This window comes from Marmota marmota, unplaced genomic scaffold, assembly GCF_001458135.2.
Source record: "Marmota marmota marmota unplaced genomic scaffold, marMar, whole genome shotgun sequence".
In the NCBI taxonomy this organism is placed as follows: Eukaryota; Metazoa; Chordata; class Mammalia; order Rodentia; family Sciuridae; genus Marmota; species Marmota marmota.
In genome coordinates this window covers 66,325,384-66,350,870 of record NW_025999900.1, presented here as the reverse complement: position 1 = coordinate 66,350,870, position 25,487 = coordinate 66,325,384, and the positions used below count along the sequence as shown (strand labels likewise).

The 25,487-nt window shown below is 47.2% G+C and overlaps 1 protein-coding gene across 4 annotated transcripts in view; it reads right to left on the bottom strand.

Annotated features, from left to right (window-relative positions):
* Tecpr2 (tectonin beta-propeller repeat containing 2) overlaps positions 1–25,487 on the bottom strand; it is an 82,393-nt gene that overhangs the window by 26,942 nt on the left and 29,964 nt on the right. For 2 of the 4 annotated variants that reach the window (XM_048799372.1, XM_015495908.2), the window contains 10 exons: positions 25,221–25,353; positions 24,058–24,390; positions 22,217–23,199; positions 19,643–19,826; positions 17,656–17,829; positions 15,248–15,428; positions 14,070–14,211; positions 9,217–9,457; positions 8,436–8,525; positions 6,609–6,842 (listed from right to left, as the gene is read on the bottom strand). In XM_048799372.1, coding sequence (XP_048655329.1) covers positions 6,609–6,842; positions 8,436–8,525; positions 9,217–9,457; positions 14,070–14,211; positions 15,248–15,428; positions 17,656–17,829; positions 19,643–19,826; positions 22,217–23,199; positions 24,058–24,390; positions 25,221–25,353 — 2,695 coding nt within the window. Of the gene's footprint in view, positions 1–6,608; positions 6,843–6,936; positions 7,011–8,435; positions 8,526–9,216; positions 9,458–14,069; positions 14,212–15,247; positions 15,429–17,655; positions 17,830–19,642; positions 19,827–22,216; positions 23,200–24,057; positions 24,391–25,220; positions 25,354–25,487 lie in introns of all 4 variants that reach the window. The other 2 variants (XR_007346025.1, XM_015495913.2) reach the window with 2 other exon arrangements.

Here is a 25,487-nt window from a genome sequence, read left to right as displayed (position 1 = left end):
AAAAAAAAAAAAAAAAAAAAAAAAGAAAAGAAAAGAAAGAAAGAAAATTAAAGTTTATGTGGCAAAAATGTGCCACTGCTAATAGTTACTGAACAGCCACTACAGGATGGGCTCTCATTTCAAACCTCACAGCCAAGATCACACTTATTATTGTCCAAGTTCATGCAGGAGGCCAGCCAGACTTTTACAGAGAGAAGTTTGCCTGGGATTGCCAGTCTAGAAGGTGACTCAGTCTGGAGGCCAAGGCTGGACCCCCTTTGAACTTGAGTCAGCTTGACTTCTCTACAGCAGTCACTTCTGACCTCTTAGGCTTCACACAACAAAATACACAGACATGCAGCATCTGTGTCCCATCTGTTTCCACAAACAACCCCAGTAACCTATACCATCAAGATGTGGAACATTTTAATCACCCCCAAGTTCTCTAAGGTCCCTTCCTGTCAATGTTCTCTGCCCTGGACACACTAAACAGATCTCTATACCAGAGGTAAGCGTGGTCTGTCCTAGCAGTTCACAAAAGCAGAGCCGGAGTGTATGTGCTAGAATGTGAGTGAGCCTCAGCCTTGCTCACCTCGCTCTGCTGCTGAGGGCACTCCATGTACATACATACCTTAGCTCCTCCATCCACCTAGTGGTGGACATTGGCTATATCCACATTTTGCTGGTAGAAATAGAACTGCTAAAATTATTCTTGTAGAAGGTGGATTTTTGTTTATGTGTGTGAACATGTATTTTTCTTGAATAAATGATCTAGGTGTTGCTAGGCCATATGTTGGATGAACGTCTCATTTTAAAAGAAAAGGCCAGTTTTCCCAATGTAAGTACCATTTTACATGCCCACTAGCAGAGTGTGCAAATTCTGGTTGCCTGTGCTCTCACTAGCATTTGGTTCTGGCACCTTCTTCATCACAGCCTTCTAGTGGGGGTGAAGTTGTGTCTTGTCTTAGCTTCAATTTATGTTTCTCTGCTAACCAACCAAGAGGTTGAGAGCTGGGTGCAGTGGCACACACCTGTAATCCCAGCTGAGGCTGAGGCAGGAAGATTCCAAGTTGAGGCCAACCTAGGCAACTTACCTAAACATTGTCTCAGGATAAAACATAAAAAGGGCTGGAGATACAGCTCAGTGATAGAGCTCGCTGAGTTCAATCCCCAGCAACACACGCACATAACCCTCTCCCCCACCCCGAATCTTCTACTATGCACGTGGGCTATCTTCTTTTGTAAAATGCTTATTCAAATCTTCTGCACATTTAATTAATTACAGTGTATTCTGATTAGACAGATAGAGGAGGTCTTTCTATATTCTGGATACAAGTTTTTTGCCAGATACATGGAGTGTGAATCTAACCTATGGCTTGATTTTTCATTTTCTTAACTTCTTTTATGTGAAACCTTAATTCAACAGCTCATTCTAAGTTCAGTGCATGGTAAAACGGTGTGTGGCCAGTCCAGCTAGCATTGGGGCTGGGTGGGGCCTAGCAGCCTGAGGACGGTGCCCCTATTGCACAGCCAACACTGGCATGGGTGATGGCTCACAAGATTGCACCACAACACACCAGCTACCCTATGGGAAGCTTGCCACAGGTCATCATGATGCCAGTAAACCATAAGCTCACCTAGGGGGACTATTCCAGCTACCGAGCCTTCAACCTGCCCCTGGAGCTCCAGGCAGTAGCTTGGTATGCTAATCACACACAACAGGAATGCACTGGGCCAGGTGCTCAGGTGGCAGTAAATAATACTGCCAGGAGGACACAGAGAGTCCACAGGACAAGGTGAACATGCTGGAATATGTACTGCGGTGTGCAGACCAGCCTGTTCTTCACTAGAGTCAGGAAGAAAAAAGAAGTTTAATGGAGGGTTTTTCTGCAGGTTTTACCTCTCAGAGAGTGCATGACATTCATAGTCTGTTCCACAGGGATATGTGCCAGAGCCTGCTCCCTCCCAAAACCCTCTGGGGCTCCTTCACATTCCCCAGAATCCAGCAGGGCAGCAGTGGTGACTAGGATGGTGACTGGTTCGGTAATGGGCTATGAGCAGAAGTGATGAGGCACTTTACTCCAGAAGTGCAGCATGTGCCCTTCCAGCTTTTCCCTCCTACAGGTACCCAGGTGGTGAAGCAGCAGAGCAAGGGTGGACATCAGAAAGACACTGCCTGGGGCTGTGGCTATGGCTCAGTGGCTGAGCAACTTGTAGGTACGAGGTATTGGGTTCCATCCTCAGCACCACATAAAAATAAATAAATAATATAAAGGTATTGTGTCCATCTACAATTAAAAAATACAAAAAAGAGAAGAGGATGTGCAAATTGTCTTTCCAGACAGCTGTTTTCGCCTTGTGCCCTGGGCAGGCTGAGGGCAACTTGGAGCAAAAGTGGGGATCCTTCACAAGAGGTGGGAGTCCCATTAACCCCCAGACTAACCGCATGTGATGGCAGCTTGTACCTGCATTTCAGCTGGGTTGGTTAATTAATTTATTATTATTATTATTATTATTATTATTATTTTTGTGGTGCTTGGGATTGAACCCAGGGCCTCACAAACGTTAGGCAAGCACCCTATCAACTGAGCCACATCCCCAGTCCCCTTATTAAAATTTAGAGACAGGGTGTCACTAAACTGTCCAGAGTGGCCTCAATTTTTTGACTTTTTTGCTTCAGCCTATCAAGGAGCTAGGATTACAGATGTGTACTGTGTTTTATTTTTATTACCAGTATAAGGCCAAATACAGGATCAAATCGCATAACCCAAAATTACTTAGAAATGGAGTTGTAAATACTACTTTCTGCCATTTAAAAATCTTACTGGGTATATACTGTGGTCAAGCATTTGGTCCCTGCCTACAAAGCCTCTGTCTTCCATGAGCAGATGGCTAACGAAAATAGCAAGGTGGACTCAAATGACTGCGGCACCAGAGGCAGCAGCAGAGTGCTCAGGGAACACTGTGGGGAAGTGTCAAGGTGGGGACCCCGACTGAGGCAAGTTCAGGGTCAGGTGGCAATCTCAGCTGAGTCCTGAAGGAAGAGGCAAAGGCAGGAAAGTCCAGGGAGGGGCACTCTAGGCCCCAGAGAGAAGCCAACAGCAGGCAAGGCAGTGCTCACAGTGAGGGCGTCAGCGGGGCAGTGGCAAGAGGCTGGGCGGGGCAGGTCAGGATCAATTTTGAGGGCTTGGGTGCCATCTCAGCCATGACAGCTTTATTCAGGTGGCACTGTGGAGCCATTTGACACTGAGGGCAACACCACCTGAACTGTGTTTTAGGAAGACAGTGCTGGCCGCATGGGAGGAAGTGGGCATACTTGGTGCTCTGGGTGGATACTGCAGTCCTCCAGTCCTGTCAGGAGGGGGCTCCAATAGTGACTGTGGGAGGATGGGAGGAGAGGGCCAGATAGCATGGGAGAGTCTTTGAGGCAGAAGGAACGACCACCGCTGGCTGGACTGTTCAGTGGTGAAGCAGAAACTGCTCAAGAGGGCTCTGCCCAGCTGGGGGCACGGCTCAGTGGCATGTTTGGCTAGCATGCATGCCGCCCTGGATTTGATCCCTAGCACTGTACAAAGCAAATGAGCAAACAGACAGACCGGACTCTGCTCTTCCCTTCAGAATTCAGTGGGAGTAGAGTGAAATCAGAAAAAACAAAACAAGGGGCTGGGGATGTGGCTCAAGCAGTAGCGCGCTCGCCTGGCGTGCGTGCGGCCTGGGTTCGATCCTTAGCACCACATACAAACAAAGATGTTGTGTCTGCCGAAAACTAAAAAATAAATATTAAAAAATTCTGTCTCTCTTTCTCTCTTTAAAAAAATAAAATAAAATAAAGACAATGTATTGTTCTAAAAAAAAAAAAAAAAAAAAAAAAAAAAAAAAAAAAAAAAAAAAAAANCTCTCTTTCTCTCTTTAAAAAAATAAAATAAAATAAAGACAATGTATTGTTCTAAAAAAAAAAAAAAAAGAAAAAGAAAAAGAAAAAACAAAACAAAACAACAAGAACAAAAACCAAACAAGTTTGGGAAGGATCAGTTTGACACTGAACAGAATCCTCAAAGGCAGAGTTGGTCCTGAAAAGGCCACGGTCCCTTCACTGCCACGGCACCCCAGGGCTGGCATTTATAGCACAATGCTGCATCGCAGCTCATCCCAGAGGAGTAGCCCAGGCACATTAGTGCTGACCAGACAACGCTGCACTAGTCAATGTTGCCTGAAGACACCTGCCAAGGACATCAGATGTGGGGTCCTGGGCAGAGAACTGACCCCACCTCAGAATCTGAAATCCCTAACTTAAACAAATGTTTTCAAAGCTCTCCTGATCCACCTCTTCTCCCCATGGCTGCACAGACATGCCTGGAGTGGACCTTGTAAGAGGACACCTGGTGCCCTGGTCTGCCAGCCGGGTGAAGGCCAGCACCCCTCCCACTGCGCCCTGTTGCCCTGCCCTGCTCCAGCAGAAAATCTACTGACTCTAGACTGCCGTGCTCCTCAGGTTTATGAAAAAGTGGTGCAAGGAGTCTGTTCGTCATTCCAGCATCAACCAAATAACCTAATAAATGAATAAGATCTAAAGCTGAAAGCTAGATAGACTAAAAATGGCAGAGCTTTTCAACATAGGATGCTGGAATCAACTGCTTGCCCAGTGGTGCAAGCCCAGCCATCTGACTGTGCACCCAGCAGTCCAAGGATCAGCCCAATACTGAGGGCTTGAGAGTGTTCCCCAGTAAGTTGTGATGCCAAGAAAGCTCACACTTAGATGGGACTCTTGCTGGATCATCTCTGGGTGGTGTGGGGTGAGGTGGTGGCTCCTGTTCCCATTAGAAAGACGAGACAGCGTCATCTTTGAAGGTGAAGAGTAGCTTGCCTAGGGCCCAGCTCTCTGCACACAGCTGGCACTGTGTCTGCCACTATGTCCTGCTTTCTATTCACGCATCCAGCCCTCAGAGAGCACCTATGAAACACCACAGGGCCAACACATCCTAGACTCAGGCTTGTCTTTTTTTTTTTTTTGGTGCTAAGGATTGAACCCAGGGCCATGTGCATGCGAGGCAAGCACACTACCAGCTGAGCTGCATCCCGTCCTTGTCTTGTTCTTGCTTCCTCTCCCTCCTAAGTTGAGACTCAATCCTGCTGAACCTAGGATTCTCCTCTGCAAAGAGTGGTCACTTTCCCAGGAAGCCCAAATGCACACCTCAGAGACTGGAACACCCTAGCACGGCTAGCAGGACTAGACTGAACCAGGGGCAGGCAGGGGCCATGTGGGGATGGAAGGCCCAGGCAGAGTGGGCTGCAATGGCGTGGCACCTGCATGATGCCCCCTCGATGTGCACCCCTTTGCAGTGTGATGGCCTTCCCTTGGAGGAGCCAGGTGGGGGTGATGTTGGTGAAATAGTTTCATTCCTGACCCAAAGTGTGCAAATGAGCATGGCTTCCCCCAGCTCTACCTCCAGAGGAACTAGCACCTCTCCCAATGGGCCTGGTAAGGATGACTAGAGAAGGGCTAAGGACCAGTGGGTCTCTGGACAGATGAGATTTCCCAGGGCAGACAGCAGCACCAGCGTTCAGATCACTACCAGCTACAGCCTTGTCTGGCAAAGGCTCTCAGAAAGCCAGAAAGTGACCAGTAAGTCCAGAAAGCCCAAAGCACAAATACTCACAATACCCTGGAAAATCCCTAGCTGTGGCAGGGTTTGCTTCAGGAACAGCCGGATTAGGTTCAGGGGCCTGATCTCTACCCAGCAGCCTGTAGGAGTCCTGGTGCCAAAAGCGAGAGTGGCTCTGTGCTGGGCCAGGCTTGCTCAGGGCAACACCAACTTTATGAAGAGTGAGACCCTGCCATATAGGAGGGCCTGGGCAAGGAGGGACAGCCAGCCTCTCTGCTTGCTCACTTCCTTCCTCATCCTCTTTTTTTGTGAGTCTCCGTGGTTGTATTCTTGACACTGGACACTTGTCCAATTCAGAACACTGGTTGTGGGTGCACAACAGCAGGAGCCCTTGCTGCAGGGGAGGGCACCCCACCCTGGGAGCCATCTGCTGTGGCCTCCACCTTCATATAAACCACACTCAAACTTCCTAGTTGGTCAGGAATTTACTTAGAGAATGATCTTATGTCATGGCTTATTTAGTACTTCGTGGACTATGAATGAACTATCTGCAAACTGTGCCGTACTACTTGGCCTACTCTAACTCCTGGGCCCAGAGAAGAGCTGCAGTTAGTGGCACATCTTCTTGCCCTGGGTATGAGAACCCTAGACACGTGCTGAGAGCCTCTGCACTGGGTGCTCTCCCAGATGTCGAGGCGCAGACAAATGTGCCATTGGTCCACGCACAGGGCACATCCCTTTTCCAGATTTGAAGGTCACAGAGCTACAACCCATGTTCAGACAGACTGACAGAGGCAACTGCGCCAACAGTGCTGCTGTACGCAATTCTTAGTAGCAACTTCTGAATACCTAAGGGTAGCGGGTGAACCACCTCACAAAATCAAGAGGCCCATTTCATCCGGAAGAGTGACCAACCAATCTCCTAAAACCCAGCACCTGAAAATCACATCCAAGAATTCACCCAAGGCAAATTCAGGGCCCTGAGGCAATCGGGATCCAGCAAGCACACTGACAAGACGGTCATACCTAGCTGGGAAAGGTCCAGCCTTGTCCAGTGCATGCCTGTGGGGCAGCTCTTGGATAGCGTCCTGATAAACACCTGGCCGAGGCTGTCCAAGGCCCACAGCGCATCCCGGCAGGCAGCATAGGCTCTCATCTCAGCGTCGGGGGGCAGCTGCACTGTGGAGGGGCGGCTCTCTGGGCTCTGGGTGCTGATGCTGCACAGATCCTTGCTGCTCTGGCACAGCCACAAAGAGCTTCCTGTGGAAAAGGTTCATGTCTATGACGGTGCCCTGTTTGCAACAAGCCACCTGCCCTCAATGCACAAGGCAGCTTTACCTTCAGGCACACACACCTGACACTGTCCGCAGATGCTGGCTGGCTCATACTCCATACTCACCCAGGCAGGAGGGCAGGGGCTTCCATGTACTTTAAGTTAGAGAAAACACCATGACCAGCTGGTTAGCCAAATCAAGCCTCAGATATTTTAAAGAAATGGAAAGAAAGTGGGACTTAGAAGGTTTTATGAAGGCTATAATGTGGCTCCCGTTTACATCAGGCTGGGAAGCCTTTAACACAGACTTTAAAAACAGACTGTCAGACCTTACCAAGAGGAAGGACCTTTCCGAAAGCATCAGCATCAGTCCCCTGCAGAAGTGGGAGCAGCAGTTCTGCAGGAGGAGAGCACCAAGGTGCTGTCCCCACCCTTCTACTAACCAAGCAGGACAAGACCTGGAAAGCTGGAAATCTCCTCCTTCCAGCCTTGCCTCAAAATGACCCTTCAGTCCCTCTACCATTTCAGTGAGATTTTAGATTCTGTTTAAAATGCAAATAATCCCTGAAGAAGTTAAACCCTTAGTCACAGTATGAAAGTGGAGTATTATTTAAAACCTGTGGTGAGATTTGTTTTGGGGTTTGATCATTTATTGAATTTTGAAAACCTGAGGGAAGGCCTGCCATATGTCTGTGCAACAGTTGCAGAAGAGCCAGGCAGCTCCCGGGGAAGTGTGACAATGTGCCTGCAGCACACCCATGACATCATGAGGAGAGGGTCAGTAGAGACTGAAAGCTGCCACCCATCAGCTCAGGTCAGTCACTGTGCCCAGTGAATCTGTGCCAACCCAGGAACAACTTAACATTTTCAGAGATTTCTGGCAGAACTGTGACCAGAGCAAGCTAGTGAGTAAGCACGAATTATACTGACCAAGTGACCCACATGCTGGAGACTGATGGCTTGAACTAAGTACGCTGCTTCCTCCTTATTCATAGACTTATGGTGTTTTCTTGCTGACCCAAAGTGCAACCCTGGGAGGAGGCCCTGACACGTCACCTAACTGCTGGGGCTCCCAGCTATCTGGTAGCAGCACCGTTTCTCCTGACTCCAAAGCCATGTTTTGTGAGGGGCCATGGGTTCTGCACAGACACAAAGTGGCAGGAGTTGTGCCCTTCATTGGGGCACGAGTGTGGTACTCAGGGTAGACAGAGGCTGCTAGAGGTAACATAAGAATTATCCAGGGCAAATGGGGAAGGTGCCCAAAGAAGCTATGGCCCCTGAAATTTGCTGCTGGGTGACCTGCTACCAGCCCTTGTGACCACACTGCACAGTCTCTCCTTCACAAAGACACTCTGCATCAGTCTCAGCCACCTTGACCACCCCCTGGAGGCTCTTCTGAGCAGGTTATCCAGCACAGACCCTTGGTTCACTTACCAGGGCTACTGGCTTGAGACACTGTCATATCCTCTGTTTCAAGAACTGCATGGCTGCATCTCCTCACCCACTGGGCTATGGTCAGACTATAGTCTGAACTTTTTCATACCAAACCATGCACTATATTTCTCTACAGGCTGACCCACCTTCCTTGGTGGGAGCAGCAGAAGCCAACACAAAGGCCCATTTGGTTGCAGAAGCTGTCCCCCGGGGAACGACATTATTCCAATAAGTGCCTGGAAAGAATAAATAATGAATTAAAGAAAGAAAAAGATGAAAACATTTCAGAGTTTTAGTTCTAGACTATAGCTGCCCACAAAACCACTTACAGCTGATTCTATTGTCCTGGGATTAAACAGTCTGAGCCAGGGCATTTCCATGAACATGGTCAGTCTGGGCCCCATCTTGTCTGCAGAGGCCCAGGGAGATCAACGGGGGAGGAGCTAGAGCAAATTTATTAAGAAAGGGTTCACTCACAGATCTGGCTGGTACCTTGTATGTCCTATAGGAGTGATAATTTCCCTCCAGGAAATGGACCATTCTCACTACTAGGCTCTGTGGGCTTGGATAGATGTTTCCCTTTAAATGTGAAATTATTAACATAAAAATGGGCACCATTTGCTTTTCTTATATCACAATAGGTTACAAGAGGAAACTGATTATACAATGTCTAGAAAATGGGTCCAAGTTTTAGGAATGACACACTGAAAACAGAACACGGGGGAGCGGTGATCAACGAGGCAGAGTGCCCCCATGCCAGAAGCTCCATGCCATTGGTGCTGCACTACCTTTCAAGATGGAATCTAAAAGCTTTTCTGCAGGAGGCTCTGGGTTTGATCCCTGCACCACACAAAAAAATTAATTAATTAGATAAAATAAACTGGAGCTGCCTATCAAGCCAATCTGAAAACAAAGTGATCTGCCCACCTATGAGACTTCCTTTGGCCACGTGGAACTCATTCTTGCCTGCGCAGATCCAGACGCCACTGTGGTTAACTCCCAGCAGGCTGGGCTGGCACTGAAGCTGCTGAGACCAAAATGCCAGGCGCAGTTTGTCTGCTACCTTTTCTACAGGCGCCTGGGCTGCTGTGGCCACCGAGTGTGTGGCCTGGATAATCGTCTGGAATAAGCTGCACTGGTCAAACACCACGTAGTCCGTGATGCTCACCTGGAAGGGGCAGAAGAGCAAAGACCTGTGTCAGCGCAGTCGCCAGCACATGCTCTGCCGCCAAGCAAGGTTCTGCCACATCCGCACATCTGCATCTCCAGTAATGATGGCCAGGCACCCAAACACACACGTGCATACGGGGTCTGTGAGAGGGCTGGGAGTGTGGAACAACAAGCTACTAACTGCCACTGCTTCAGGGTGGGATTGAAAGTGGTGGAGGACACTAACTAAAAAACAAAACGAAACAAAACCAAAAAAACCTATAAATAAATTAGAAAGATCAGTAGGGTGGAGGGAGAAGGGGAGGGAGAAAGTGCTGGGGACTGAATTAGAGCAAATTATATTCCAATTTTTTTAATTGTCAGTGGACCTTTATTTTATTTATTGATACGCGGTGCTGAGAATGGAACCCAGTGCCTCACACATGCTAGGCAAGCACTCTGCCACTGAGCCCCAGCCCCAGCCCTCCATGCTTTTTTGATTAGGTCAAAAGGTATCTTAATGTTATTTGTAACTAGAAAGAATAAAAAGAAAGTGGTGGAAGAAAATGTTTCCATTGTATTTTACATACTTCCATATTACTTGGATCAGTTACTAGGGTGTATTATTTTTGTGATGAAACAGCATTCCTTCCCACTCATTCTAAGTCATTTATTCTAATGAAAATGAGCAAGAACAATTTTGCTTTTAAATTCAGATGTTGCCAATAGACAATAATATACAACATTTAGACTAATAATGAATTTAAAAAGTATTATAAGTAAGAGGATGAAGTAATTTATGTCTTAAACCAGGACTACCAACATTCACGCTAAGCCACCAGCATAAACCAGGATACCTCTGGGCACCTACAAGTCTCCTGGCTCAGAGGCAGAACTTGCTTCCATAACATTCCTGGAAAGCATCTGCACAGACACCTCTGGAGATGCTTTTCTAGGCAATCACTTCCCCTGAGGGGACTTCTCCCTTGTTGGGTGGCTGTGACTGAAAGTGAGTTCTTTATGACTGCATGACTTTCTCTCATAGTTCTGCAGGTTGGGTTCAGTTACAGAGATCCACTCCTGCACAGATGCTCACTCCCTCTAGGAGTCACGCAAAATGAATGCTGAGAGTGATGTTACTTATTAAAGGAAACTTAAAAATTAACAAACAAAAGGGGCTGGGGATGTGGCTCAAGTGGTAGCGCGCTCGCCTGGCATGCATGTGGCCCGGGTTCGATCCTCAGCACCACATACAAACAAAGATGTTGTGTCCACCGAAAACTAAAAATAAATATTAAAAAAAAAATTAACAAACAAAAAGAAAATACAACACACACTACTTCTTTTTTTCGATTCCAGGGATTACATCCAGGCTTTACCAGCCCTTTTTTAATTTTTAAATTTTGAAACAGGTCTCCCTACTGATGCTGGATTTGAACTTGTAATCCTCCTGCCTCAGCCTCCAGAGCCGCTGGGATCACAGGTGTGCACCACCATGCCTGGCTCATACTATCCTTTCTTGTCTGTGAAAGGACTAGGGTGGCTATGAGAGCTGTCCTAACTCAAGTTGACACAGATTGGTTTTTTTGTTTGTTTGTTTGTTTTTTTATATGGTGCTGAGGATTGAACCCAGTGTCTTACAAATGCTAGGCAAATGCTCTACCACTGAGCCACAACCCCGGGCCCTGATACAGTTTTAACCACACGGGGTTCAGACCCTGCTGCAGAGCTGCTGCCACATTCAAAACTCTGTAAGCTCTCTCCTGCATGGCTGTGCCATCTGCATCAGAGTGCTCTGGAGTGAGTGGCAGGACGCAGGTGCTGCAGCCCTGAGGCTGGCAGCCATGCTGCTGAGTGGCAGACAGCAGAGTCCTGGCTAAGGGCCTGCACTGCTGCGCATGACACTCACCCGACCTGGGGAGTAAAGACACTGCCAAGGGTATCCGTTAAATATGTCAGACTCATCCCCAGCACTCAAGATGTGCAAAAAAAGCAGAATGCAGATCACAAGAGAATGGAAAAATTTAGCAGCTAAACACTGGCTACAATAAATCAATCTTATAGTATTTAAAATAACTCTGCTGCAAAGTGTCTCAAAATGGTTCTGTCAAATAAAATTTCTCTGAAGGTAATATTATAAATATTATGATGAAATGAGATCTACCTTTCTGAAAATGAATTTTTCTTTTTTGGTGGTGCTAGAGATTGAATCCAGGGCTTTACATATGTAAGGCAAGCATTGTATATCCCCGGTGAGATCTGGCTTTCTTTCTTTCTTTCTTTCTTTTTTTTTTTTTTTGCAGGGGGTACCTGGGATTGAACTCAGGGGCACTGGACCACTGAGCCACATCCCCAGCCCCATTTTATATTTTATTTAGAGACAGGGTCTCACTGATTTGCTTAGCAGCCTTGTTTTTGCTGAGGCTGGCTTTGAACTCACAATCCTACTGCCTCAGACTCCTGAGCCGCTGGGATTACAGGCATGTGCCACCACGCCTCACCTCTAGCTTTCTTTCTTTCTTTTTTTTTTTTTTTAATATTTTTTAGTTGCCAATGGATTTTTCACTTTATTTATTTATATGTGGTGCTAAGGATTGAACCAGGGCCTCACACATGCCAGGCAAGTGCTCTGCCACTGAGCCATAACCCCAGTCCATTTTTTTAAAATATTCTTCTTTTTTTTTTTTTTAGTTGTAGGTGGACACAATACCTTTATTTATTTATTTTTATGTGGTGCTGAGGATTGAACCCAGGGCCTCGCCTGTGCTAGGCGAGCGCTCTACCACTGAGCCACAACCCCAGCCCACAGCTTTCTTTATGCTACTTAAAAAACAGATTTTAGCCAGCTCTTCTTTGTGAAGTGGCACAGTCGTCTCCTGCTTTGACAGTGCTTGTACAGAACCCACTGTTGAGCCAGCAGCCCTTCACTACCTCCTCAGTGCCCTCACCACCCCAGGCCTCCACACCTCTCCTCAGCCACCTCCCTGCAGACACATCAGAACTACCCCAGGACTGGGAGGCCATTGTCAACTGCTTCCTGTGCCGACTTGTCCATGTCTTACTACTCTGTGATGATGTGGCTCTGAAGAACTTTGCCAAACATGTTCTTCACCAGTCTCATGAGGGGAGGGGGCAGGGCAAGAAACCAGACCATCTCGACTGGGGGGTGGGGCTGAATGTAATAGGATGTTCTCTAAATGGGAAGAGTGGAACCCTGGAACTGCATGAGGTGGCCATGACAAAAACGACCTCCACTTGCACAATTGCATAGAGACTCATCACTTGTGTGAGCAGGTGAAATCAAAGAATCGGGTGCCCATGAAGACAACTTGTGCAAGATGGCAGCCCCAGAAGGAGGCATGGCAGAATCTCTTCGACAAGCACAGCCACGAAGGCAGTGATGATGAGAGCTAAGCCTCAGGCTGACCCCCCACAGTCATGGAATGACTTTTCTGGTCACCAAGGCAGTGTATGCATGTTGGGGTACCTTTACCTTTTCTATAAGTTGTACCAAAGCATCCATGTAAGTGCTTTAATTTGTATTTCTTCAAATAAAGGAACCTGGTACCCCCAAAACACAAACCATATATATATTTAGTACACATATAGATGTGCATATACATGTGTGTATCTGTATATGGTTATAAGTACACAGAAGGTATTTTAAAATCACATAACTTTATAAATATTACCTAGAATATCCCATTAGAGACAGATATATGCAATATACATGTTTATCAAGGAGCAAATGTGACTTATTTTCTCAAGTTCTCATCTGGCAGAGCAGACAGTGCATGGCACACCTCAACAAGGCAGATCTGAGGAGACAATAAAACCCGAACCAACAGAGACACAGAGACATAAAACGGAAGGCATCGAGCTGGGTGTGGTGGGAAATGCTTGTCGTCCCAGGGACTCAGAAGCTGACACAGGAGGATCACAAGTTCAAGGCCAGCCTGGGGAACTTAGTGAGACCTGTCTCAAAATAAAAAGGGGTTGGAGGTGTGGATCAGTGGTAGAGTGGTAGAGTCTAGAATGCATATGGCTCTGGGTTCCATCCCCAGAAACAAACAAGCCCACCCAACTATAAGATGTAACGTATCTCCCAACTGTCAGGGCTACCTCATGACCGCAGAGAAGACTGGGAAATGAAGCTATTAAGGGGGAAAGTGGGTGCTGCTTGACTACTCCCTCTGGCTTCTCACAGCATCCTCCTGTCAAGGAGCATGTGGGAAACTCTCCTTTCTCTGTTGAAACATCACTGACTTAAGAGGTCTTTTAAGCAATTGTTAACAGATGGATTTTAACTGTGGGTTGGGTTTCTCTTTTCGTAGTATATTTGTTCCAAATTAAACATCACTATTACCTAGGTCTTCAGATGGCTGCCACTGGGTTTACTTAGCTTATAATGATGAATGTCTAAATAAATAAACAAATAAAATCTGCATTACTTAAACAAGGAAAGCATGGTGAGTTACCCCTGATGACAAGTCCTTGTGTCTCACATGTGCTCAAATCCAAGTGTCTGGCCCACAACAGCAAGAGTGAGTACTGTTCATATAATCCAGCCTCCTAAGGATGAGGGGAGGAAGAAAGGAAGCGGAGCCCTTGGCCAAGCCCAGAGCACCTACTTGCCACCAGTGGCTGTCATCTCCTTGCGGCTTCTTGGGAACCACGCCAGTTCTGAACCATAGCTTTCCACGAATGTCCAGAGCCCACAAGGTGTGCTGATCCCCGAGAGTTATGCAGACAGGCTCCAAAGCTTGCTTTTCACTAAAAATGAGCAAGAGAACACGAGATTCAGTCCCCAGAGTCAGCGCCGCCCCACTGCGTCTGTCCTGGTGGGCTTGCATGAAGAAGAAACATGCCCCTGCTAGGTGTGAGTGAGTTACACAACTGTGCAACAGAAACTGTCCAGATGTGCAGTAGTTGTTCAAGAGCCAGAATGGTGGGGAAAGCTATGGAGAGACAGCTACCTAAGACAAGTGTGAGTGGGTGCTGACGTCATCCCAGGCCAAAAGCATCCCCATCACTACCCTCTCCTCCCCTAGTAATCTACCGCGAACTCCCTCATGGGCCCAGTGATGTCATGCAGCCGGCCCCAGGTAGATGCTGCCCTCTATGCAGGGTTTATTTCTTCCTCCTTCTGGGCACGTTCATGACAGCTTTGAGGCTCAGCTACTGCTTCTAGTGGCATACTGCCTCCCAGCCTCTGCAGGCAGTCAACAGTTCCTTGGCACCATGCACTCCACATCCCATCAAAGACCCTCTGGACTAACTGGTGTCCACTATTATGTGGCTCACCACTGGACTGGCAGCTGATGATGGCAGAGCCACGTCTCAGCCATCCTGGCTCACAGCACTGCTCCCTGAAGGTTCACTGGCTGCCTAAATTCAAATCAAGACTGTCCTGGTCTGATTATTCCTAAGGACTAAATTTCAATTGACTAGAATGAAAATACAACAAAGTATCTGGACCTAAGCCATTGTAGACTGAACAGAAACCATCTGCCTAACAGGCAGTTCTGAATGGAGATGACCACGAGAGACTTATGACTTTGAGGCTCAGGGTAACACAGGGCAGCAGCATTTTAAAAACAGCTCCAACTTGATGCCCTGTCTGCTGGCAGAGGCAGGCAAAGAGTGTCCCCAGACCAGGCTTTCGAAGTTAACTCTGACAACTCAAGAGAAGTCTATCATCATGAGACCTTTAGGGGTTGGCTCTGCCCAGAAAGACCTGCATGAGTGGCTTGTGGAGAGTCACGCTGAGGAGAACACAGGAGAGGACAAAAACAGTGCCTGGCCTTACCTGACAATGTCACACTTCCACTGCTCCCCTTCTGGACAGAAGCTGCTCACGCCCTCCCGGTACAGGAGGGCCCTCTGTTCTGTCAGTGCCCACACCACACTGTTCCGGGCTGTGATCTGGGACAGTGGGTAAGGACAGTCGACCTTCACGGCTCGGGCACAGGGGCGATCCACGCTGAGACCTGCCAACAAAAGGGAACAGAGGGCCTAAGGATGCAACATCAGTACTTCACACTCTACCATGAATCTGATGTTTGCATATTTTTCTTTTCTAGTACTTTGCCATATTCTTTCATAATGAGTGCCTTTATTTTGAAGGTTTAGCCAACAAAAAGTAGTTAAATTTTGCTTCAACATGACATGTGTCTAAGGCAATTTTAAATACTCTTTGGAACTAAAGGATTGTAATTCAGAATTCTCTGCTGTCCCAAGGTAACTTTAGATGTTCTGGAGAAGCCAGGTGTGGTGGTGCATGTTTGTAATCCCAACTATGTGGGAGTCTGCAGCAGGAGGATCACAAGTTCAAGTTCAGCCTGGGCATCTTAGTGAGTTCCTGTCTTGAAATAAAAACACAAGGGCAGAGGGTGGACCTCAGTGGCAGAGTGTCTGCTTAACTTGTGTGAGACCCTGGGTTCATTTCCCAGTACTGCAAAAACAAATTTTTAAAAAAATAAAACAAAATTTAAAAATAAAAATGGACTGGAGATGAAGTTCAAAGGTAGAGCACTTGCCCGGCATGCACAAAGCCCTGGGTTCAATTCCAAGTGCCGGAAAAAAAAAAAAAAAGTTCGCAGGTCTCTTTTACTAGGAAGGCTGTGCCCCTTCGGGCCTCAGCTGCTGCAGGGCCTCGAGCCAACAAAGCAGCTCCCCTTTTCTCTGCTTTCACCAGTGCTAGATGCAAACCCCTCACTTCCCAGATGAAATCTGAGGTCTGTTAGTCACACTGCAAGTCTGTAGCAGGGCCAGAGCTCCCTCCCTGACTCCCTGTCCCTGGCTCTTCCCCTCTTCCTGTTGTCTGTCGTAATTGTAACCTAAGTGAGCTCAAAGGCCACTCCTAAGGGAGCTGGCAGAACAGCTATCACCTAAAACCTTGTGTTCAATAGCCTCAGCTTGCAATTAGGTTTCAGTGCTATGATCATAAAAGCACCCACAGTACTACCCAGATGGGAGTCACTTGCAGGATTTCTCATTGTACATTCTTGGGCAACCCACAGGCGCTAATGCATAGGTTCAGCTGGGGCTCATCAGAAATTACTGCCCTGGTAATTGTGCTGGCACTCCTGGCTAAGAGTCATCTTCTCTTCATCCCCAGGCCAAAAGCATCACCTCTTCCCCACGTCCCAATCCCAAAGTTTTGGAAGCTAAATGTGTCTATGCCTTGCTACACCCATTTTCACTTAAAGGAAGATGGAAGAACTAGGTTGGAGAGCAGGATCTGAAATGGCCTGAAGCTGGAGAGGCTGCCCACCATGTGCTCAAGGCTCCTGGACACCTGAGAGAGCCAAGCCAGCCAGAGCTTTCAATCTCAAGAACCACCCGCAGCTGATGGTTCACAACAGATAAATCATGCTTTTGGAACTAGCAATATTAAATGATTAGAAAACTAATCTTTACATAAATCCAATATAACCTCTTGACAACCCGAACATAACTTCTCTGCCCCTAAGTCCTTCACAGGTATCAAGAGATCACAATGTTGGGCTGGGGATGTGGCTCAAGCAGTAGCGCGCTCGCCTGGCATGCGTGCGGCCCGGGTTCGATCCCCAGCACCACATACAAACAAAGATGTTGTGCTGGCCGAAAACTAAAAAATAAATATTAAAATTATCTCTCTCTCTCTCTTAAAAAAAAAAAAAAAGAGATCACAATGTCACAATGTTGTTGGCAAACCGTTTCCCATTGTGCTGACAGTACATGAACACTCGCTCATATTGCAATTTGTTTATAATAAACAAGTCCCACTGTGCCACACCTAGCAGCTGGAGGTTTCCCTAAAACTAAAGAGTTTTCTAGGACAAGCTGAACTTCTATGTAGAGCATGTATTTCTTGTTTTTCTCTGACAACATGTAAATAAGCACATAGAGCCAGTCTTTGACCTGGCTGGAAAAAATCCAGCCACTCAAGCTTCAAGGGGGAGATGACTCTAAAGTCATTACTTTGTTTTTCTTCCCTCTAAAGATTGGATATCACAGGATATGTGATCTGCAATGGTTAGCCACAAGAAGATTCTGCTTTTGTATCTCGCTAAAAACCCCCTCAATTTGTCCCAAATCTGTGTCAATATCAGGAAATGGCAAACTCCTAAAAGTTTTTTTTTTGTGTGTAAACGGGTGGTGAGCTTCTGAACTATGTGTTACTAACAAAGCAGGCACTCAAGAAGCGGAGGTGCTAAACAAGCCCTCGGTCACCTGTCTGTAGGTACAGGTCTCCGTTGGTTCTGATGATCCAGGCCGTGTCATCACTCAGGGCCACAAACACTGCCTGGGGCAGGGCTTCATACCAGTGCCGCTTCCCCTTGATGGTGACTTTTCCACAAGCAAAAGCACGGTTAGATTTCTGCTCAATTTTCCAGAGAAGGGCTCCTGTGGAAATAAGAATCCTACTCACCATCCAATAAATACTAGAATTTCCCTAAACAAAAACCTGTACTCTGGGTCCTGTAAGGGAGAGATTTCTAACTCACATCCTGTTGGTTCCAGCCAACCATGCTGAGGCTTGAACCCTTGGCCACCGCCTGCCAGCTGTGTCTCTGGGCATCAAGTCCTGGATGTCTCCAAGCCTCAATTTCCTTATCTGTGAAATGGGATCACCTCCCACCTTATAGGCTGGTCTAAAGCCTGGAGATGAGGGGAGAACCATGACATGCATGTGGAGCTGAGCATCTCACAGGGCAGAGAAAGACACCCTGTAGCCTGGACGGAGGAAGTACCCTGATAGATATCCTGCCTTCAGGGATTCAGAGGGAGGGACCACTTCTGGGCCGGCTAAATGGAAGACATGCACAAAAAAGACGCATTGAAGGGGATTCTGAGGAAGAGAGGAAGGAGGAGCTGTATATTGGAAGGATGCAGACAGGCCCTCCAGATGGAGGAGCGGTACCGGACAAGGCAGGCAAGGTGAGGAACCACCGGCTGAGAGCAAGCTGGGCTGGAGCAGGGGTTCTGTCAGGTGGCTAGGCCTGGGTACTCCCCAACACCACACAGCATGGGGGCCCTAGTACCCCTCAAAGATATGGGCCCTGAAGGACATCTCAGTTGACAACATTAATCTCAACAGAAATGGGGAGCTCCAACCAGAGCAATAAGGAACTGAAGAGCTGGGAGATACAAAATAATTAATGTGAACAGGAGAAAACCAAAGTTTCTAAGTGGCTGGGGAAATGAACCCAGAGGCAACAGGAGAACAGTTAAGAGGCAGCACCAGCTAGTGGAGGGGCTGCTCTCTCAGTCAGTCTCCACAGAGTAAGTTCCAAGCCAGGAGTGAAAGAAAGCGAACAAAACAACCCTAAACAAACTGGTATTTAAAATGGTGACAGGGACAAGGGAAAGTACACAGAAGTTCAGAGTAAAGTTACAGGAGCCTTGTCTGACTCCCACTTCAAGGCAAAACCCATCTGCTTCCATTCCATTCACCCCACCACACTGGAATACATAGAGAAATGGCCAGGATTAAGCAAAACGAATCCGAGTCATTTTGGTGGAACACGCTATAATTCCAGGACCTAAGCAACTTAGCAAGACCCCATCTCAAAATAAAAAACCAAAAGGGTCAGGGATGGAGCTCAGTGGTAAAAATGCCCCTGGGTTCAATCCCTAGCATCAACCAATAAATTAAAACAAATTAGCAGACCCTCTTTTGGGAGTGTCTGCCTGAATTTACTAAGGTACCTGGTCATGGCAATGGAAAAGTAAAGGACCTCCCTTGTACACTTGGGGAGTGGACTGTGCACCCAGAGCACACAGCTCATTAGAGACAAACTTTAAAAAGAACACCAAACTGGACATATCCGACACATCCACGGGTCTGTCTTCCTTAGTTCAGTTGCTTTTCAGTGACACTGATGAAGAGAAATACACTTTATTTTTATAAGGACATAGTATATTAATATATCTTTTTAAAATCTTCAATTCGAACTATTTACATAGCTTACTAAAATATCTTCATGTGTTGCCATTGCAATTAATAAAAAAACAAAAGCTCAACAGAACAGCCATCGCACTATTAACTGATGTCAAAGGAAGAAATTCTCAGTCTTTGGAGGAAGCACCTCTCAGGCCTGCTAGGAAAGGTCAGTCTGCACTTGTGTGCTAAGCTGTTTGCACCTGAGAGCTGGGAGCTGGGGAGCTGGGGAGCTGGGGAATTGGGGAGTTGGGGAGCTGGGGCCGGGAGGCCGACCTGAAGGGGAGACCGCCACCTGCTGGACCGCATCTTCAAACTTCTGCCAGCGCAGCCCAGCGCCTGGCAGTGCACTGCAGAACAGGCTGCCTTTGTAGTCCAGGCACCAAATATACTTCTCGGAGACCGCCAAGCTGAGTATGCCATAGCCAGGACCCGAGTAGCCCATCCAGCTCTCTGCAAACTTACAAGGACAGAGTGGGTCAGTTCCAAGGCAGGGGATACCGCTGTATCCATCCTACTGTTGTCAACGAGAAAAGTGAGCAGAACATCAAAATGATACAGCTGAGAGGGTCTTTGTGAAGCCACGCAGAGACTGGTCCCTGCTCTCTTTGGAACTCCCACTTAGGAACATCTGGAATAAGACCCCTTAGCAACCCTGGGTGACACCTGGTCAGGTTGAACTTCTTCCTGGGCATGAGAAAGGCCCTGGCTTCAGTCTACTTTACAAGGAGGTGCACATCAGCACTCACTGCAGACCCACTGTGTGTGTCTGCCTGTTGTGCGTACGCAGGGGAGCAGCTCTCCACTCTTTTTCACCAGCTTTCTAAGCACTGTTCCCACCCTCAGACATGTGGTGTGGCATATGCGGTGGCTGTGAAGGCCTGGCCAAGGCATTCTAACTGAAATTGGTACACTAAGGTTTCATTGCTAGGATTCTTTTAAAAATCAAAACTAAACACATCCCTTGTACTTTAACAAATTTCTAAAACTGCACAGGAAGTTGATATACTCACTGAGTACAGATGCTCAATATGGAAGTCAACTACTTCAGAGAGAACGGTGTTCACCTCTTCTTCTGCTCACCACGGCAAGCCTTGCTCCTGACCCTTCTCCCCACAATAAAATACCCACAGAATGTCTTGGCTTTTCAGCTGTCTGGTTCAGGGCAAGGGGGGGTGGGATTTGGAGGGGAGAGGGTCCTCAGAATGCCAGGATCCCTCTCACCTATGTAAGGACTTTCCTATACCAGCCCCACAAACAAGGTCTACCTGGCTGACGCCCTGATGGGCCTTCCTGCAGCCCTGTCTACTTGACATCCTCACTGAGTCCACTTGACCCTGAAGATCTGGACATGACCTGGCCTCTTCTGTAGACTCTGAGGCCCAGGAGACAGGATTCACAACAACCACCATCTGTGCTGTGATATCCCCAGCAAACACAGCCTGGCAGCCTGGGCATGTGGGAACCAGTGGGTTCAAAAATGCACATGGGAGGGCCGAATGAGAGGCCCACCTGGTCTCCACAAAGCAAACAGACACTTCACTCTGATGGCCTCACAGTACAGAGGATGGGAGAGGGTTCTGGGGCCCATTCTGTCCTTCCATTTACTAGGTGATCTTACACAACTAATTTGACTCTTTTGAGCCTCAATTCCCTCTGTTAAATGGGACAATAGTACCTGTTTTGTAGTTTTTAAATTTTATTTTTATTTTTTGTGATACCAGGGGATTGAACCAGGGGCTATCTAACACTGAGCTACATCCCCAGCTCTTTTTATTTTTTGAGACAGGGTCTGTTCAAGTTACTGAGGCTGGCCTTGAACTTGGGATTCTCTTGCTCAGTCTCTCGAGTCGCGGGGATGGCATGCGTGCACTACTGTACTGGCTAGTTCATTTTTTTTTTTTTTAAGAAGCAAGTATGTTAACTTGTAAAGGGCTCAACAAAGTCTCTGTATATGATGAGAGCTGACAAAAGTCACACACTATTAGCACTTGAGAACCCAGTGGAAACGTGGGGAAAGCCCCCATGGCTCTAAGTGAATAGCCAGCCGCCAGCTACATCTCATAGCCACAGTTATAGGAAATGTTAGTTTTGAAACCAAATGCTTTTATACTTCTAATGGTGATTACTTGCTAAGGAAAGTAAGCACTTAAAAAAATCACTTTTTAATATAAAATGCCCAACAGCAGTTAATAAGTACCTCTTAATTAGAGGGGCTGTAGGCCCACAGGAGTCTAACTATACCAAAGCTGGTTTCTGCACAGCATGCTGGGGAGTTTTGGGGCCACTGCCTGGAGATTGAGAGACAGCAGTTCTGCAAATAGCTGCAGTCCCTGCTGATGGTGTCTAGGAGGTATCTGACTGTGGAGGGTAGGGAGCACCCCATCTTTGACCTCCAGAGGCTTTCCACACCACAGCAAACATTGCTCTGCCCAGTGATTTCTGAGAAGGCCCCAGGCTAACACTAAGTGAACATGTTGCCCTGGCCTTGCTGGGTGGGAATAGATAGCAAGATGCTGCTTCTGTAGGCAGTGGGTCACTGAGCAGGGCAGAAGCAGTTCAGGCCATTCAAAGTCTCTGTGCTGCAAACCCCCCAAATCCAATCTTTAAAATACCTTTGGCCTGGGCTGGGCATGTAGCTCAATGGTAGAGCACCTGTCTAGGGTGCACCAGGCCTTGGGTTTGATCCCCAGTACTGTGAAATAAACAGACACCCTCCCCCACAAAAAAAAGCAAAACAAAAGAAACATATTTGGCCTGCACATTTTGCAGTAGGAATATAATTTTTTTTCCACATCTCTTCAAAATGAAAAGCAGGTATAATTAAGCCCCCATGCCTGTGTCACACACCTGGTCCAACTTGAGCAGTGTGGCGTCATCTGCACCTGGCCGGCTCAGGTCCTGTAGGGAGTGACTGGCTCTGAGCTCTGTCACACTAGTCTCTGAGGATGAAGATGGGAGCCCGTGAGCATAGATGTCCTCCTCGTCACTGGACGTCAAAGCTTGATCCCGAGAAGGCTCATGAGTGCTGGCCACTAAGGCAGGGACCAGAGGAGTCAACTGTCCTCCCACCCTCCACATGTCACATTCAGAAGCAGGGGTTACTTTCTGACCTGTGTCATCATCAGTAACAACACGCCAGGGATGTGGGCCAAGGGAGCCAGGAGCTCCCAGGTGGGTTAGGCTGTCCTCTTTGCTGCTGGCCTCTACAGTGTAGTCTTCATCAGCTCTAGTCCCAGGAAGCCACTGCTCAGCACTGGGGGCCCAGCAGGGGATGGAATGCAGCACGGGTGAGTCCGGGAGAGGGGCTTCAGAAGTGCTGTGGGGAGCTTCAGCCTCCATGTCTTGTAGCTCAAGTGCCTCAACAACACTGCCCTGTTCTCGGGAGGGTGTCTCTTCGTGCTTCAGGGCATCCTCCACAGGAACAGGCTCTGCTTTGAGGCCTGTGATCTCACCATCTTCCACATCTTCCCTTGGGAGCAAGGGCAAGTCCAGTACCCCATTAAGCAGATGTGTCTCCTGTGCACTGTTACACGGAGGGACTTCAGTCCTAAAGTCATTTCCTTCACCCAGCACATCAGGGGCAGACTCAGGCACTTCCAGGACACTAAATGCTTCAGGGTCAGTACTTCCCTGAAGGATGGTGTTCACTTCAGCACTGAGGCTGCTTTCCTGGTCAGGAGACTCTGTGCTTAACTGATCCACGCTACTGCCCAGAACACTTGAAGTCAAGGACAGCAGGTCGGTGTTCAAAGACAGGGGACTATCACCAGGACACTCAGAGCAGGGAGTCGATTCAAGGGAACTGTGACAGGCATTCCTGCTTCCACCTTCTAATTTAAAATGAGAACATTCAAAATAAGGGTTGATTCCACATAAAGACATGACTCTACATTGACAGCGAGAGACTACTTATAAAACACATTTTTAGTTCAAGAAAAGACCCCACAATTTAAATGTGAAGGATATTTAGTTAGTGAAGAATAAAGCCCTTAAGTACAAACTATTCCAACGCGGGATGTTTTATATGGGCACAATACCATACTCACCAATGGGCTCTGAAGCCCAAGAAATGCTAAGCAGAAAGTTGGGAGGGAACAAAGAGGTGTGTTCAACTGGGTGACACAACTTGCTCACGCACCAATTTTAACAATTATTAAAATGCTTAGAAATTTGGTAACATTTTCCTTTAATACTGCAGTGACCTTGAGCTAGGCAGGCTCAAATGGTACCAGCAATAAAAAGTTCAACGTGAAAACCCGCATTTGCAGCATCCAACACTGAATGTATACGTAATGTCCCATCACCACACCGGCACAGAGCTTCCTGTTCCACGACTTTGCATCCATGATTGTCGACTCTCTCATCTAACAAATGATCTACATGAATAAGTCAATACTGTAACTTAAATATGGAAAAGAACAAAACCCAGACCCTTGAAGCAGGGTGTGAGCACACCAACCAGAGCCCTGTTGCCACAGCCTGCAGTCACGTTTCTTGGCTAATGTGTGAACTACTATACAGTTCAACTCCTCTGGGGAGGAGGGCATTTGTTTTCTGAAGACCTTTTCTGCTTTTCTCTGAGTGGGCAAGTGCTCATTCAGTAAGCAGCAACACTCCTACACGGGGAGATGTGCCCCTTCCCAATGGGTGTGGTCAGACTGCCCCATGGGGGCTACATGAGTTGGTACCTGTCCTCTTCTTCTTCTTCTTCTTCTTCACTTTGATAGGTTTCACAATAAGCTCCTGCTCAAAGTCTTCCGAGCTGATGACACTGAATCTCTGTGAGGAGGGTTGGTTGCCCTTGCCTGATTCCGGGACTACCTGGCCCCCAGGGGCCAGCAGCCCAAAGCTGCTGTCAGTGGAGTTGAGTGAACTACTTCTGCTACGAGGCTCACTGGCTACCGAGCTGGCCGCGGAAGAGCCTCTGAGCCTCGTCTGGGAAGCTGTGGCCCCCAGTGGCTTCTCCAGATGCTGCATGTGGGCATGCTCCGAGCATCCTGATATCTCCAGACCATCTCTCACTGAGAAAGAAGAGTTCAAGTCAATAATGATCATCCAGGTCAATGTGTACTTATTCCAGTTTGCCAGCCTAAATAACAGCTGCCACAGAGGGAAGCAAGGTTCCTGCCTACCAAAGAACTGAGCAATTCTAAATTTATAGGAACACACAGAATTCTAGGAATTCTAAATTCATAGGTGTGTGCTACTGGGCAATGAATTCAGAGCCTTAAACATGCTAGGCAAACAAGCCACCACTAAGATAGTCCACAACCCGTTAAAAAAAATTTTTTTTTTGACAGGCTCTTGCTAAGTTGCCAAGGCTGGCCTTGAACTTGAGATCCTCCTGCCTCGGCCTCCCAAGTAACTGTGGTGATATGTGTATGCCACCACACCAGGACAATCAAGTGGTTTTTGATTTTTCCTTTCTACTCACCCAAACTTCCTATCTGCACACCAGGAGGACAAGGCCTCCAAACGTGAGATGGTCTAACCTAAGCCTTACATAGCTAATTTCTCATTAAAGTATTATGGGGTTGGGGCTGGGGCTCAGCAGAAGAGTGCTTGCCTAGCACGTGTGAGGCCCTAGGTTCAATCCTTAGAACCACATATAAAATTAATAAAATAAAGGTATTGTATCCAACTACAACTAAAAAATAAATAAAGATATTTTTTAAAAAAGTATTGTGAATATTATTTTCAGAATAAGATGAAGACTCCAAACATCTTCTTCTATAAATAAACTGCAATGACTTAACTGGCAGAATAATGGTCAATTTTATAACTATAAACTGCATGCCACAGAGAGAAGCACTTCCCATCACACATGGTGCATTTAATGAGAAATACAAACCTATTGATGCTAGTCCTTCAGGTCTGCTCGAAATTCTTATAATGTTCCTATCTCCCTTTAAGAAAAATATTTCATTTTCTGTGCAGGAAACAGATACAATATCACCGGATCCTTCCAAACCAGCAACTGTGGCCTGTCAGAAATAAATAAAATCACAAACCTAGATAACAGTAATGGTTCAAAGGATAAAAAAGCATGTGTAAGAATTTAAATATGGATGCACTTTGTTATCACTTCCTGAAAATTCCTTTTTTTGGGGGGGGGGGC